This window comes from Puma concolor, chromosome C1, assembly GCF_028749965.1.
Source record: "Puma concolor isolate L17-30 chromosome C1, mPumCon1.1.hap2, whole genome shotgun sequence".
Classification (NCBI taxonomy): Eukaryota; Metazoa; Chordata; class Mammalia; order Carnivora; family Felidae; genus Puma; species Puma concolor.
The window spans coordinates 98,277,244-98,294,050 of record NC_141674.1 but is presented as its reverse complement, the minus strand read 5'-3'; the positions used below and the strand labels follow the sequence as shown (position 1 = coordinate 98,294,050).

Genomic DNA, 16,807 nt, shown 5'->3' with positions numbered 1-16,807 from the left:
GAAACTATTTTATCTCATATTGGTATTGCTACTCTAGATCTTGTAATTACTATTTCCATGATTTGTGTTTGATCTTTTTCCTTTCATTGTATTTGTTTCTTTGACCTACAAAATGTCTGTTACAAATAGCACATACTTGATCTTGTTTTTATCATATCTAGTCTGACAGTCTGCTTTGTTTTGGGGTGTTTAATTATCATTCACAATCATTGTTGATATGATCAGATTTGTGTTGTTTTGCCATTTTCTTTCTAACTTGTATTTTTGTTGTTGTTCCTTGGTTCTTATTTGCTGCCTTTCGTATTAGATTTTTTTCCTACCATTCTCTTTTAATTATTTTTTTTATAACTTGAGAGATAATTTCTTAGTGATTACTCTTGGGGTCCTAATATATGTCTTAATTTATCACTGTCTAGATTACCACCAACTTGATTTCAGTAAAATATAGTCTTTCTCCAATATGACTCCTTTCCCTTCTCCTTTCTTTGTGTTACTGTTATATGTGTTACATCTATGTGTTATAAATCCAGCAATACGTTTATGGTTACTGTTGGTACACTGTTAAAATTTTCAAAGAAGTTAGAATAAAAGAAAAATAATAGTGTTTTATATTAATCTGCATATATTTACTGTTTCTGGTACTTTAATTTCTGTGGTTTTGGGTTATGGTTTGGTGTCATGTCCTTGCTTCAGGATGACTCCCGTTTCCTCTCTCTTCCTTTATGCTGTTGTTTCGTGCAGTTTTCTTTTAAATTAGTTAAGGAAAGAGAAAAAGTAGGTTTATACTGTGTTATGCATTTACTTGTGTAATTAACCTTATTTGTGGTCTTTATTTCTTTTAATTTATTTTTATTTTTATTTTTGGGACAGAGAGAGACAGAGCATGAACGGGGGAGGGGCAGAGAGAGAGGGAGACACAGAATCGGAAACAGGCTCCAGGCTCTGAGCCATCAGCCCAGAGCCTGACGCGGGGCTCGAACTCACGGACCGCGAGATCGTGACCTGGCTGAAGTCGGACGCTTAACCGACTGCGCCACCCAGGCGCCCCTGTGGTCTTTATTTCTTTATATACATTTGAGTTACTGTCTGATGTCCCTTTTAGCCTGAGGAACTTTCTTTAGTTTTTTTGTAAGGTACGTGGATTTACAGTGAATTTCTTCAATCCATGTTTATATGTGGTTTTCTTATTTCATTCCCACTTTTGCCAGTTAATATTGATGAATGTAGAATTTTTAGATGATAAGTTTTTTCTTTCACTGCTTTGAATTATGTCATCCCACTGCTTCCTGGCATCTATTGTTTCTGCTAAGTCATCTGTTAATCTTATTGTTTCCTTGTACATCATTAGTCATTTTTTCTTAATGCTTTCAAAATTTTGTCTTTGATTTTCAGTAGTTTAACTGTATTACCTGTTTGTTGGTATATATTTGTTTATTGTTTTTCTCTTTCAACCTTCCTTTTGTTTTAGGTATGTTTCTTCCTTTTTTTTTTTTTTTTTTTAAGTTTATTTATTTATTTTGAGAGAGAGAGCACCAGTTGGGGAGGGGCAGAGAGAGAGGGAGAGACAGAGAATCCCAAGCAGACTTCTGGCTGTCAGCACAGACCCCATTGTAGGGTTTGATCCCATGAACCCTGAAATTATGACCTAAGCTGAAACCAAGAGTTGGGCGCTTAATCAACTGAGCCACCCAGGTGCCCTCTTTTTAGGTATGTTTCTTAATGTGATCTTTCAAACTATCAATTTGCTTCTTAGGAGTTTCCATTCTTTTTTTCAGGTCTTCTATTTTTTTTTTTTTTTAACTTTGAAATCCTACTTATTTAAATTTATTTATTTATTTACTTGCTTATTTATTTTTATTTTTATTTTTTTAATATATGAAATTTATTGTCAAACTGGTTTCCATACAACACCCAGGGCTCATCCCAACAGGTGCCCCCCTCAATGCGTATCACCCACTTTCCCCTCCCCCCCACCCCCCCATCAACCCTCAGTTTATTCTCAGTATTTAAGAGTCTCTTATGGTTTGCTTCCTTCCCTCTCTAACTTTTTTTTCCCCCCCTTCTCCTCCCCTCTGGTCTTCTGTTGAGTTTCTCAGGATCCACATATGAGTGAAAATATGGTATCTGTCTTTCTCTGCCTGACTTAATTTCACTTAGCATAACACTCTCCAGTTCCATCCACGTTGCTACAGATGGCCAGATTTCATTCTTTCTCACTGCCAAGTAGTATTCCATTGTATATATAAACCACATCTTCTTTATCCATTCGTCAGTTGATGGAGGCTCTTTCCATAATTTGGCTATTGTTGAAAGTTCTTTAAATTAAAAAAAAATTTTTTTTTTTAACTTTTATTTATTTTTGAGAGAAAGACATAGAACATGAGTGGGAGAGGGGCAGAGAGAGAGCGAGACACAGAATTGGAAGCAAGCTCCAGGCTCTAGGCTGTCAGCACGGAGCCTGACGCGGGGCTTGAACTCACTAGCTGTGAGATCATGGCCTTAGCCAAAGTCGGATGCTTAATCAACTGAGCCACCCAGGTGCCCCTGAAATCATACTTATTTAATTTAATATAATTAATTTTACTTTTGTTATGTGTATTCTAATTCCATTTTTGTGAAAGTTCTCAGTATCTTTTTTTTTTTTTTTTTTAAACTCAAGTTCTCTCTTGTTCCTTCCATTAGTTCTGCCTCAGTAGGAGCCAGCCAGCCTTTTCTGATTGTTCACTTTGGTCTCCCTCAAGTTACTGAACCTCCTCGAATGGGATATACTTGTTCTTTGCCTATTCATGAGGATGGCTTCATTTACAGGGTCATACTTGGTGGTGGTGTGGTTATTGGTGAGTGTGAAGCAGTAGACCATGGAAGACATGATAAACTTTGTTTCAGCTGCCCTTTACTGAATGCATTTTCAAATTAAATACCTTATTCCGAAAATATCATATCCTTACTCTTTACCTGCTTATTAGCTTGTACAGCTGGTATAGGAGTTGTCCCTTTCATGATCCAGTGATTGATTGAGCCTCTCTGCAAAATTCAGGTGGTCTACTAAAGGAAGCAGTGAATAAACAGATACAGTGTACCCAGGCAGCCATCAAATCCTGGGTCTTCATGGTCATGGCTTGAGGCTTTGTTAGGTCTTTTTGGTTTCCTGCCTCCTTCCCCCAATACAAAGAGGGCAATAAATAGCTAGTTGCATGCAGGTTTATTCACACAAGCATATGTGTGCAGACATAGACTGAAACTTTTTCTTCTGTGAAGTATACCCACTAAGGAGACTCAATTTCTGTAGATTTGAATTTGAGTAGTTGAACTGAAGACCTATCTTGAATTTTCTGTTATATGGCGTTGTTTCTACCTGGCTTAGTGAAAATTCAGTCACTTAAGCTAGATATTCAGTACTTTTTGTATAATGAACTAGATAGTAAACACTTTAGGTTTTGTGTCCAAATACTATCTCTGTAGTTTTTACTTTCTTTCATTCTTCTTATTTAAAAGTATAAAATTCTCGAGGCGCCTGGGTGGCTCAGTTGATTAAGCCCTGGACGTCGCCCAGGTCATGATCTCACGGTTTGTGGGTTTCAGCCCTGCGTCAGGCTCTGTGGTGACAGCTCAGAGCCTGGAGCCTGTTTCAGATTCTGTGTCTCCCTCTTTCTCTGCCCCTTTTTGGCTCATGCTCTGTCTTTCTCTCTCTCTGAAAAATAAATAGACGTTAAAAAAAGTTTTTAACTATAAAATACATTTTTTTTTTAAGTTTATTTATTTTGAGAGAGAGAGAGTGCTCACACAAACAGGGGAGTGGCAGAGAGAAGGAGAGATAGAATCCCAAGCTGGATCTGCGCTATCAGCACAAAACCTGACATTGGGGTTGAACTCACAAACTGTGAGATCATGACCTGAACCAAGATCAAAAGTTGGACGCTTAACCAACTGTGCCACCTAGGCACCCCTAAAATTCATTCTTAATAAGTTACTGGCTAAACTGTCTTGTTATTTCATATTGCCTTTTTCTAATAGCTAGCAGACTATAACTTGCCCATTCACCAGTTAAAAAATGTTATTTTTACATAAGTTTCTGTTAATTTTGAAAATACTTAAAAAATAAAATAAAAACTTTGGTATTTTATTTCAGATAATGCTGAGTATTGTAATTACATTGATATATTTGTTAATGAAATTACTCATAATTTTCTGATTATACAAGGTTTTTGGATTTTAAAAATATATATATTTTGTTTTACTTTACTTTCAAGTAGGTTCCACATGCAACGTGGAGCTCAAATTCATGACCCCAAGATCAAGAGCCGCATACTGTACTGACTGAACCAACCAGGCGCCCCTACAAGGTTTTTAAGACAAAGTTTTAAAAATTATTTATTTATTTGTTTTGAGAGTGAAAGAGCAAGCGTGAGTAAAGGTGGGGCAGAAAGAGAAGGAGGAAAAGAGAATCCCAAGCAGGCTCTGCACTGACAGCGCGGATCGCTCCCACATGGGGCTCGATCCCATAAACCCTGAGAAAATGACCTGAACTGAAATCAAGAGTCAGACGCTTAACCGACTTGCCACACAGGTGCCCCTACAAGGTTTTTGAATTTTAAAGACTCATATACTTAAGAATTAAGCTTAAATAATACCAGGAAGCTTTATAACATATATGCCTAATGCATTTCCTAAATGTATTATTATTTTTTTAAGTTTTGTTTATTTTGAGAGAGAGAGTGCACCTGTGCGAATGGGAGAGGGACAGAGAGAGAGGGAGAATGAGAATCCCAAGCAGGCTTCATACTATCAGTGAGGAGCCTGACATGGGTCTCCAACTCATGAACTGTCATGACCTGAGCCAAAATCAAGAGTCAGACACTTAACGGACTGAGCCACCCAGATGCCCCTATATTCCATTATGTTTGATAATCAGTGTCCAGTCTTATATGATCGTATGTGTACATACTAGCCATATATCCCCATGATTTCAGCTTAAGCCAGTCTTACATTTGGTTGTAAAATTGACTTGTGGAAATTGCCTGGATATTTACCAGCAAAATTTAAATACATATTACTGTATGGTATTATTTTGTATATGTTAAACCAATTTGTTTATAAATGAATTATTTCTGTTATTTTCTATATAATATCTCCAATTTCACCCTTTATTAAGCAGTTTTCTTCTGCCTTTTTAGCAGCAAATCCTTGTCTTTCCTTCTCTTCATTGCCAACTTTCTGTAAGAATGGGCAACAAAGTCAACATTCCACATCTCCAACTCCGTTATACTCATAATAAAATCTTTCTGCTATCTCCATTGTGCTAAAATTTTGTAGAAAAGATCAGTGATCTGTTTCTTCAGAATCTAGTCATTATTTTTTGCCTTCCTTTCAGCAAATATGTAGTACTTCCTAGGCTCCAATTATTGTGTGAAGGGAAGGAATGGAGCTGAACAGGAGACAGGTTTAAGATGGAAAGAGGAATTAGCCTTAGGAATGGTTATACCTTTCAAACTTGGAACTCTTGATGTTACCTGATAATATTCTTTCTAGCCTGTTTTTCCTGTTCCCTGGATTATTCTTTCAGCACTCAGCTCACAACACTCTCGCTCTCATCACTTGATCTGGCCTCCCACTTATGTAATTAGAGGCCGTAGGTGCAAATTCTCTTCTCCCTTCTTCACCTGAAAATACATCTGTGTTTTTTATTCATAATTATTTTCTAAGGGAAAGGAGAGGGGAGTTGATGATTAAAGGTTTGGACTAACCACTCTTGGGTATGGGAAGGAGAAGCTAGGGGTGAATAAAAAGAGTATTGGCTTGGGTGCCTGACTGGCTTAGCAGGTAGAGCATACAACTCTTGATCTCGAGGTAGTGAGTTTAAGCCCCACATTAGGTGTGGGACTTACATTAAAAAAAAAAAAAAAAAAGTGTTTGGTCATGCTAGGAGTTAACTGACATTCAGAGATAGAATATAATTTCAAAAGTAAATTAGTACAGTGATGATAAGTTAATCATGAGTGGTTAATAGAAAAAGTAATTGACCCCCCCCCCCCAAAAAAAAGAAAAAAAGAAAAAGTAGTTGACTCATGTTTGATTCTCATTTATTTCAGTTATACTTGTGTGATTTGTACTGGCTTCGTTTTTTTAGGATTTTATTTTATTAAAAACTTTTAAAAATGTTTATTTCTTTTGAGAGAGAGAAAGTGAGCAAGGGAAGGGGCAGAGAGAGAATCCCAAGGAGGCTCTCTGCTAACACGGAGCTCGAATCCACAAACTGTGAGATCATGACTTGAACCTAAACCAAGAGTCCGATGCTTAACTGACTGAGTCACCCGGTGCCCCCAAATTTTATTTTTAAGTAATCTCTACACTCAACGTGGGCCTTGAACTCACAACCCTGAAATCAAGAGTCTTCTGCTCTGCTGACTAAGCCAACCAGGTGCCCCTTACTAGCCTTTAATGTAAAATGTGCTTCTTGGGATTTGCAGTTGTAAATGTTGAAATCTGTGTCCTAAATCTGTGAACTCCTTTTCTCGTACTTGACCATAAATATTGGTGTATTGAAGGGTACTGTACTCTTTTGATCCTGTTCTCCCTTGGTAATCGTAACTGTGCTTCAGATTTTACCTAGTTGTAAGCTGATAGTTCTTTCTACATGCTTCAACTACAGAACTGTGCTAGTTAACACAGTCTATCCTAAACTTACTCATTGCATTCTGGCTAAAATTACTTTTCCCTCATTTTGAGTAATTGTGTAATTATCCATGAATTACCCATGCTAGAAGCTTGTGAATCATCTAGAATTTCTAATTTTTCCTTTGCTGTGACTACTACCTCTTCATCATGCAGACATTCATTAGGCAATTGATACTGCCTCTAATTTATCCTCTATAGTTCTATTATGACTGCCTTAGTTTAGCCTTAATTATTTTGTTACTAATGATCAGCCTTTTAGTTAGAGAGTTTCTTTAACATAGGTTTTAAGGGCATGGCTTATAGATTCATATGTTGGGGTTTCAGATCTTACCTACCTCTGCCATTTACATTGTCCTGTGACCTTGAGAGCATTACCTGATTTCTCTGAAGCTCAATTTCCTCACCTTTGAAGTGGGGATAATAATTGATCCTATTTTACAGAAGTGTTATGAGCATTCACCGAACTAATATATAAGAATTTCACACTAAATACCAACTGGTCTTACAGTAAAACTTTGTATTAATGCAAATTTAGATATAATTTGATTATGTTTGTTTTCTGTCCTCAGCACAACCTTCATTCTCAAACGGTCAGATTAAAATTCTTGCTGGGGTGAGGGCAGAAGTACAGGGTAGAGCAAAGTTGGTCTGGGAAACGTAAGACAGGGGATATGTGGTAGCAAAGAGTTCCTATTTCCCCAGTAGTCTTTTTTTTGTGAATCAGTCAGTTTTTGTGAATCAAACTGAAAAAATGGTGGCAGCCAATAGAGGTACTTAAAATTCCTGCTGATATTTTAGAACAGTTTTAAACAAAATGTCTTTAAACATTTAAACCTTTAAAAAGGTCTTTAGAACACACTTGAACATGGTACCAAACTGCAGTCTTCACTTCAGACACTTGTTATTGGCTGGCTAAGAAAGTGTACACAGTCATATCTGTTTTCAACAACTGGACTGTATTTTATACATCTGAATTTTGATGCCCTCATTTATTTTTGTTAAGGCAAGATTTTACTTTATTTTTTAATTGACATTTTATCACTCAGTTTTCTCTTCATAGTGTATTTAGAATGATTTGTCAAACTGTCGTTTGATTATAATAGAATATATTATTGTAGCTCAGTGTTTTAATTTTATGTTTTTTATCTCCCTAAATTAATATTTACACCTGTCCATATTTACTTTTAACTCATGTATATTTAGATATCAAAATGTGTTTTAATGATTTTGCTAATTATTTTTTGCATCTCACTTCTAAATAGTTTTCCATGGTCTTTTTTTTTTTTTCTTCCCTCTTCAAAGTAAGCTCTATGTCCAATGTGGGCCTCAAACCCCAAGATCAGGAGTTGCATGCTCTAGTGACTGAGCCAGCCAGGCACCCCTAAGTATTTTTCCATGTTCTTAAAGCCGGTAGTAGGTTAAACTGTATAAAATTACCATATTTGCAGGTCATAAGTGGTCTAAAATTGGCGGTTTTATATAGTTGAATTTAATGCTTTATTCTTGTAGCTGAGCAGTATTGTTATATGTCTGAAAATGTAATTTGCTTTTACTCTTGAATAGTTATCAGCATATAGATTGTTAAGTTGATTTATTTTCTCTAAAAGCTTTTAAGATACTATTCCTGTTATCTTTTTGTATTGTTTTTTACTAATTAAGTCTGCTCTTGGTCTGATTGTCTTGTAATATTAGCAATTATTAAGAGTTTTTCCTCCGTCTTTGCAATGTTTAGGTGTGGATTTATTTTTATTTATCCTGTTCAGGACTTGTATTGTGGTATGAGGGCTCATTTCTTCAGTTCTGAAATTCTCAGTCATTATCTTCTTTATTTTTTTTTTTTTATTTTTTATTTTTTTAATTTTTTTTTTTTCAACGTTTTTTATTTATTTTTGGGACAGAGAGAAACAGAGCATGAACGGGGGAGGGGCAGAGAGAGAGGGAGACACAGCATCGGAAACAGGCTCCAAGCTCCGAGCCATCAGCCCAGAGCCTGACGCGGGGCTCGAACTCACGGACCGCGAGATCATGACCTGGCTGAAGTCGGAGGCTTAACCGACTGCGCCACCCAGGCGCCCCAGTCATTATCTTCTTTAAATAGCATCTGTACCTCATTTCCTTCATGAACTTCTGGAACTTCAACACATACTGGAGTTTCTCATTCAGTTCTTTAGTTTTCTCAACTTACTCTCTTCTGTAGTTCCTTCTCTCTTTAGCTCTGTGCTGAATTCTGTGTGATTTTTTTTCATATCTGTCTTCTACTTGATTTTCTTTTCCGTTCTCTCTTGCTTACTATTTAACTTATGTTTTGAGTTTATTCAATGAGTGTATTTTATTTCTCTTTGATTCTTTTTTAGCTCTATTTTCATAGATTCTGTTTGACCCTTTATCGAGGTATTTTACACATATTTTTGAAGTCTTTTTCAGATTGTTTTATTTTCTGTGAGTTAGGTTGTTATTTATTGCTTTATTGTGTTGGTTGACTCACTCTAATAGTATTGGGTTTCTTCATGCATTGTAATTTTATGTATGAGCCTATCTTCACTTGGTGTCCTGTTCCACTTGTGCCTTGGGTTGGGAGGTGTTCTAATGAGATAGTTTTGTGTGTTTGTAAGGTTTCAGAGAAGCTTCATTTTGTTGCTGTTGTTCAGTGAATATGTGAATTCATCTAACTAGGAATCCCAGGGAGAGAAGTAGATACAAGGCAAAGATAATAACTTCTGTTTTATGTACATTTTGTTTAGAGTTGATTAAAGAAGAGGTTTTTTTTTTTTTTTTTTTAATTTTTTTAATGTTTATTTTTGAGAGACAGAGAGAGACAGAGTGCAAGCAGGGAAGGGGCAGAGAGAGAAGGGGGGACACAGAATCTGAAGCAGGCTCCAGGCTCTGAACTGTCAGCACAGAGCCTGATGTGGGGCTCAAACTCAGGAACTGCGAGATCATGACCTGAGCTGAAGTTGGACGCTTAACCGATGCACCCAGGCACCCCAAGAAGAGGTTCTAAATAAGAACTTGAACTTAGGGTAGAGAACAGAAGAGAAATGTTGACTTCAGCCCTGAGGAGAATGACCAGTATGTTGGACTGAATTCCTTGGGCTCCTTACTCATGGTGGATTTACCATTCAGTGTTTGTTTCCTTTCCTTTCCTTTCCTTTCCTTTCCTTTCCTTTCCTTTCCTTTCCTTTCCTTTCCTTTCCTCTTTCCTCTTTCCTCTTTCCTCTTTCCTCTTTCCTCTTTCCTCTTTCCTCTTTCCTCTTTCCTCTTTCCTCTTTCCTCTTTCCTCTTTTCCCTTCCCTTCTCTATCTTGGTTCATTTATTTATTTTGAGAGAGAGAGAGAGAGACAGACAGGCAGAGAGGGAGAGACAGAATCCGAGGCCCAAACTCAGGAACTGCAAGATCATGACCTGAGTGAGATCAAGAGTCAGACGCTTAACCAACTGAGTCACACAGTTGCCCCTTCCACTCAATGTTTCTGAAGTCCCAGGAAAACTGGGCCCAAGACATGAAGCAGGGCTGGAGGTTACATCATGAACTTCCCCATAGTCATCCAGCACTAGATAGATTTCCAGTTTAGGATAAAATGTTATAACACAGGAATGGCCAGAAGGAGGAGATGTGTAGGACCAGGTATGTGGGAAGGGGTGCCGCGCTTCCCTCTGAGGAAGCTCTGTGCCTTTCCTTTACTCTTGATGAGTTTACTAGTTTCTTGACTTGGCCTTTCTGTGTACTGTGCAGATAGCACAAACTTTGCTTATGTATTTATGTATAAAGCTTATTTGGTATTCTGACTTCTTGTGGGTGACTTCAGAGCTGCGAAAGATTTTAGGGTGAGGGCACTCAAAGCCTGCCCCATGGCTTTTTTGAAGGAGTTCAGGTTCACCCCTTAATCATTGTCTTACTTCCTGTTCAAAGTAGTGGTACTGTAACCCCTGTGTCCCACTTGCATCTGTTGATGCCTGACCACTTGAGCTTTGAGTTCCCTTTTGTTTCTGGTACTACAAAGTTTTGCCCTTTAGGTTGTGGACTCAGTTATACATTTTTCAAAGTACATTTTAGTTTGTTATATTTTAGCTATTTCTGTGTTTAACCATTTCAGGTGGTGTTTCCATATCTGTCTAGTCATCCATCTCGGATGGAAGTCCACAACAATCAACTTATTAAAACTAAATTCCACCTAATACTGTGGAGATAAACTAGTTTGTAGGCTTGTGTAGTTTGGCCTTTTGAAAAGAATCCTCCTTTGTCTTCCCCATCATTGTACATTTTAATAAATTGGCATTTAAAACTAATCTAATAGGCCTGAATGGGCCTCTCAGAACTTGAACTTTGGAGTCATGAAATCATTTCTAGGGATACTGTGCAGAAAAGTGGTCAGCAACTTTGGCTTTGGATTTTGGGTTTTAGTTTTGTATAATGACCTAAACTCGGCATGACAGCACTCAGTGATTGAGTTAGGAGCAAGCACACTCATCTGATCTATACTAATTACAAGGGCATACTTATAAACTCAAATGGAAAATGGCTCTCATGTTCAAAGTAAACATTCATATACTTTTTAAGTTTATTGAATAAATAAAAAAACAGATAGAAAGATTCCTGGAGAACCTTCAACTCTTGTGTTGGTGGTAAGACAGACACCTTGGCTGCTGGGTAATCGGTCAAGTCTAAGTAGTCAGCCTAGGAATGGGGTTTGCTGATGTCTGCAGACTTGAATGTACTCCCTTCTCTCTCATTGGAACTTCTTTCATGCCTCAAATTTCTTAATTCCAAGCTTGTCTGAAAATCTTTATGGCAAATAAGAGTCTTTCTGAGATTTATCTCTCCACTCCTTGTGTACTCTCGGTTGGGTTTCCTCTGCAGTGTTCATATCCTTTGGCTTCTACATTTCTTGAAATTGCATGTGTATTGATTTGTGTGCTTTGCTACTTCTATCCCCTTAATCTTTTTGGATATATATTTTTTTTTATTAAAAAATTTTTTTTAATGTTTATTTCTTTTTATTTTTTGAGAGAGAGAAAGACAGAGCATGAGCAGGGGAGGGGCAGAGAGAGAGGGACACAGAGTCCGAAGTAGCTCCAGACTCTGAGCTGACAGCACAGACCCTGATCTGGGGCTTGAACCCACGAACTGTGGAGATCATGAGCTGAAGTTGGACACTTAACCTACTGAGCCACCCAGGCGCCCCTATATTTTTTATTTTAGGGAGAGAGAGAATGAGTGGGGGAGAGGGGCAGAGGGAGGGAGGGACAGAGAGAGTCTTCAGCAGACTCCACAGTCAGCATGTAGCCCAAAGCGGGGCCCTATCCCACAACCCTGGGTTCATGACTTAAGCCCAAATCAAGAGTCAGATGCTTAACTGACTGAGCCACCCAAATGCCCCTGTATATTGTTTTTATCTTCCACATTCTTTCATATTATTTTAATGGAGGCTTAGGATGAGAGATAGATGAATTTTTGTTGTCATAAACTGTGATGTTAGCTTGCCAGATTAAAGTAAAACTTTTAAGAATCTGATAATTATTTTAGTGAGTTCAAAAAAACAGACTTCGGACAAAGTATTCATATACACAGGTATAAGAGATACTTTAATAATGAGTTTTTCTTGCTCAGAACAGAATGTCTCTTCATCATTTGTATCCTTCAACTATATGTATATGTGGACATTTTTCTTTTAAAGTCTCCCCCACCACCGCCATTTGTGAACTTTGCTCTTGCTGTTCTTAGTTTGCATACTGTTCTTCCTTTCCTAGTTGAGTTTGAGGTCACCCTCAGACCTCATGGTTTACTGGAAGGACTCACAGGATTCAGAAAACTGTTATTTTCATGGTTGCATTTTATTACAGGGAAAGAGGAAATAGATTAAATTTAGTAAAGGTGCATGGTGTGAAGTTCAGGAGAAAATAGGTACAAGCTTACACATCTCTCCTTTCAGTGGAGTTGTGTGGGAGAAGCTTAGTTTTAGAGTAACTATGTGTGACAATATGCAGGAATATTGCCAATCTGGAAAGCTTACCTGAGCCCCCATGTCTAGAGTTTTTATTGGGGCATTGTCACAAAGGGGTGGATCCTCCATGGAACCCACATTACCTACTGAGACTCTTGTCACCCTCTGAGGTCATACTGAATATGGCCTCAGGCATACAAAAACAGTCTTATCAGGCAGAATATTCCAAGAGTTAGAGGTCATCTCACAGGAGCCATTTGAGGGCCAGTATTAGAGATAGGCTTTCCTTAGGAATGTACAGGATTCGAGGAACCAGGGTCAGCAAAGTAAACTGTCCTGCACACTAGTAACAGAATGAATTTTTCAAGACCATGTATAAGTGTAACCTCTAAAGTGAAAACTTAATTTATTGTAAGTTAGTTGCTCACATATTTTTGCCCCTACAGTTACTTGTACTGTAGTACAAGATAAGTTATATACTCTGTTTGTTATATACTCTGTTTCTTGAAAGGTTTGTAATTTATGCTGTCTTAAATGTGGAAATATGTATATCCTTTCTCCCCCTTTCTTTTCACCATGCTGTTTCTTTCTTGGATTTGAAAAATTGTTTTTATGTATTTCCTCTGAGCAGGACCTTTGTATGCACTGTGTGTTACGAGAACTATGTTTTGGTTTCAAATCTATAACTTTGAATTTGTTTAAACAGTGTATATGTCTACTGGGAGACTGATACTCCTACTTTTAGAATGACACTATATTTGTTTCTGTTTTCCATTAGAACTACAATATAAGGTTCTGTAATTTGTGTCCTCCCAACTCTTGGGGACTCTTGTTTACATCCTAGTCTGTGTGTGGTGCTTCCTATAGTTGTGTGTGCTATAAGCTATAACAATTACATACTAGTCTTGCACCCTTTCTTGAAAGTGAGGATTGTGTTGTTGATGCTGTATCCTCAGTTTTATGGCTGACACATAATTAGTTTGTTGTGTTGACTGTGTTGCTATTTTTTAGTTTTTAACTTTAATTTCCATGTGTTAACCGAGCAGGTTTATTTTTTCTGATAGATGCTGGAACACTGGCACAGGCACATGTGATCTTTCTTCCCACATGAAAGTGAATGAATTCAAGTAGTTCTGAACCAAGCAGAATTTATAAGATGATGGATCGTGTATTTCTGTTGCTGCTGTAACAAAATTGCCATAAACTTGGTGACTTAAAATAACACATGTTTTAATTTCTTACTATTTTGGAGGCTAAAGTTTGAAATCAGTATTACTGGGCTACAGTCAAAATATCTGCTGGAGTCAAAGTATCATCAGGTCTGGTCCTTGCAGAGTCTCTGAGGAGGAGAAAATTCATTTCTTTGCCTTTTTCCACTTACAGTGGCCACTTGTATTTCTTGACTTATTGCTTCATCCCTAAAGCACAGTACTCTGTTCTCTGCTTCTATTACTAGCTACCTTCCACTTGTCTGTACTCTAATCTTATTATTTTTTTTAACGTTTATTCATTTGTGTGTGTGTGTATGTGAGAGAGAGAGAGAGAGAGAGAGAGAGAGAGAGAGAGAACGCGCACAAGGAGAAGGAAAAAAAAAAAAGAGAGAGAGAGAGGGAGACACAAAATCCTTAGCAGGTTCCAGACTCTGAGAGAGAGAGGGAGACACAAAATCCATAGCAGGTTCCAGACTCTGAGCTGTTAGCACAGAGCCCGATGCAAGATTCGAACTCATGAACTGTGAGATCATGACCTGAGCCGAAGTCAGACACTCAACTGACTGAGCCACCCAGGTGCCCCTGTCTCCTTTTTATAAGATCACATTTAGAGTCCATCAAATACTCTGGGACAGCATATTCCCATCTCAAGAGTCTTAATTTAATCATATCTACAAAGTCGCCTTTGCTGTATAAAGTGATAGGACACATTCCAAGGATTAAGATCTGGATATCTTTGGGAGCCATTATTCGGCCAACACATATTATAATAAAGCACTTTTAGATTTTTTTTTTGTATATTAATGTTTGTTTTCTCATCCTAAATAGTATGTCATTTTCCCCCAATGGAATAACTCAGTAGATTATTTTACTCAGCTCTTAATATTCATTTCTTTGGTCTTGTCTGTGACATACGTGAATGCTTTTCATATGGGCATCATGCACAATTTCTTTATGTTTTCCTGAAGAATATTTTCTAATGTTGTTGTCTTGTGTCGTAGTTGGTGTAATACGGTGCCCAGTATGCCGCCAAGAATGCAGACAGATAGACCTTGTGGATAATTATTTTGTGAAAGATACATCTGAAGCTCCTAGCAGTTCTGATGAGAAATCAGAACAGGTATGCTTCTTAATATTTCTTTATATTCTTACCTTGATACTGAAATGTAAATTATGAGAGACATATGTTCGGATAGTTATGTGATTTAGGGTACTTCAGCTATAGTTAAATAAATGATCCTTATTCTGTTCTGTACCCTTCTACCTAATTAAATGAGATGAAAAGTCTTTACTTGTATATATTTTTTGTGTTCTGAGACTTAAATTTACTCATGTGAATGTTTGATATGGAAGGAAAAGGATTTTATTGGAGATAAATGGATAACAAAATATTTAGTGTATTTGAGAGCAAGTCACAGTTTTTATTTTGTGGATTTATATCTTGTAAATTTGATGTAGATTAGTATTTATTTCCACTTTTAGGTATGTACTAGTTGTGAAGACAATGCAAGTGCAGTTGGCTTTTGTGTAGAATGTGGAGAGTGGCTGTGTAAGACATGTATTGAAGCACATCAGAGAGTAAAATTCACTAAAGATCACTTGATCAGGAAGAAAGAAGATGTCTCAGGTAAGAATAGAAGCAGTTTTAATGATTGATCTACCATTAATCTTCCTCTTTTACCTCAGCATTTCTACTTATTCTTTATATGCTTTGGACATAAATATTAATAAGAATTTAGAACGTGAGATACAATTTTTGTTTAGTTTAAAAATATATGTTTTATTTTACTACAGAGTCTGTTGGAGCATCTGGTCAGCGCCCTGTTTTCTGCCCTGTACATAAACAAGAACAGTTGAAACTTTTCTGTGAAACATGTGATAGATTGACATGTAGAGACTGTCAGCTATTGGAACACAAAGAACATAGGTACAGAAGTCATCATTGTTTAACAAGAAATACTATAAAAATGTTTTATGAAATTATTACTCTTAAATATTTATTTCATAATTTTGTCAGCATTGTATTCTCAATTTCATACAATTTCTTAAAGCAGATATGTGTTTGATTAATTATTTAATGGTTTCCACATTCATACCTAATTACCTTATGAATATCTGTTAAAAATGTATCATGACATTTGGGTTTGCAAGAAAGGAATTGCATGATTTCTTTTATTTGCTTTGCCTCTGGTTCAGATCAGCTTTCTTCAAGTAGACTGTGGTTTTTAGGCTCCAGGCTGTAATCTTAAAAGGTAATCTTCCTGTGGGTATGGCCAGCTGATACACATTTTAACATCAAAGGATAATTATACTGATTTCATGTTAGATATAAATCCCTTAGTTTTCTGCAAATTGCTTAAGTATCTAAGTAAGCATAGTTACTAATTCTTTAATACATAATTTTCTATTTCAACCCTGTTATATACCCTCAGAATTCAATAGTATTCACTTACAACCAGTCTATTAGATTTGAACTATTCTAGAAATGTACTGAAATTCTAGCCAGGAGTATAACAGTCCTCCAGCAAATTTCCCAGTTTCTATTAAATTGTATTATCATTTAAAAGATGGTCTTGATTACCATAGTCCAGCATTTTCTTTCTTTCTTCCCTTCCCCCCCTTTTTTTTAACTTTACTGATTTTGAGAGAGAGAGAGAGAGTATGAGTTGAGGAGGAACAGAGAGAGAGGGAGAGAGAGAAACCCAAGCAGATCCTACACTGTCAGCGCGAGCCCAATGTGGGGCTCTAACTCACAGACCATGAGATCATGACCTGAGCTAAAGTCAGACATTTAACCAACTGAGCTACCCAGGTGCCCTAGTCCAGCCTTTTCTAAAGTGTTCTTCTTATAACACTTCTGCTAATTTGATAGAAATAGGTTTTATGAATCTCCTGCCAAAAAAGGGTAGCTTAAGTTGGATTAACCACATTGAAATGTGTTTCTTAACTGTAGGATATCTTAGTGCTTTTAATTCCTTG

At 37.0% G+C, this 16,807-nt stretch overlaps 1 protein-coding gene across 4 annotated transcripts in view; it reads left to right on the top strand.

Annotated features, from left to right (window-relative positions):
• Positions 1-16,807, top strand: part of TRIM33 (tripartite motif containing 33) — a 133,154-nt gene that overhangs the window by 46,124 nt on the left and 70,223 nt on the right. For all 4 annotated transcript variants that reach the window (XR_015255011.1, XM_086717898.1, XM_025927989.2 and 1 more), the window contains exons 2-4: positions 14,830-14,948; positions 15,311-15,455; positions 15,623-15,755. Coding sequence is in view for 3 of the 4 variants with exons in the window: in XM_086717898.1 (XP_086574024.1) it covers positions 14,830-14,948; positions 15,311-15,455; positions 15,623-15,755 (397 nt within the window). In the remaining variant the exon portion in view is untranslated. The remainder of the gene's footprint in view (positions 1-14,829; positions 14,949-15,310; positions 15,456-15,622; positions 15,756-16,807) is intronic.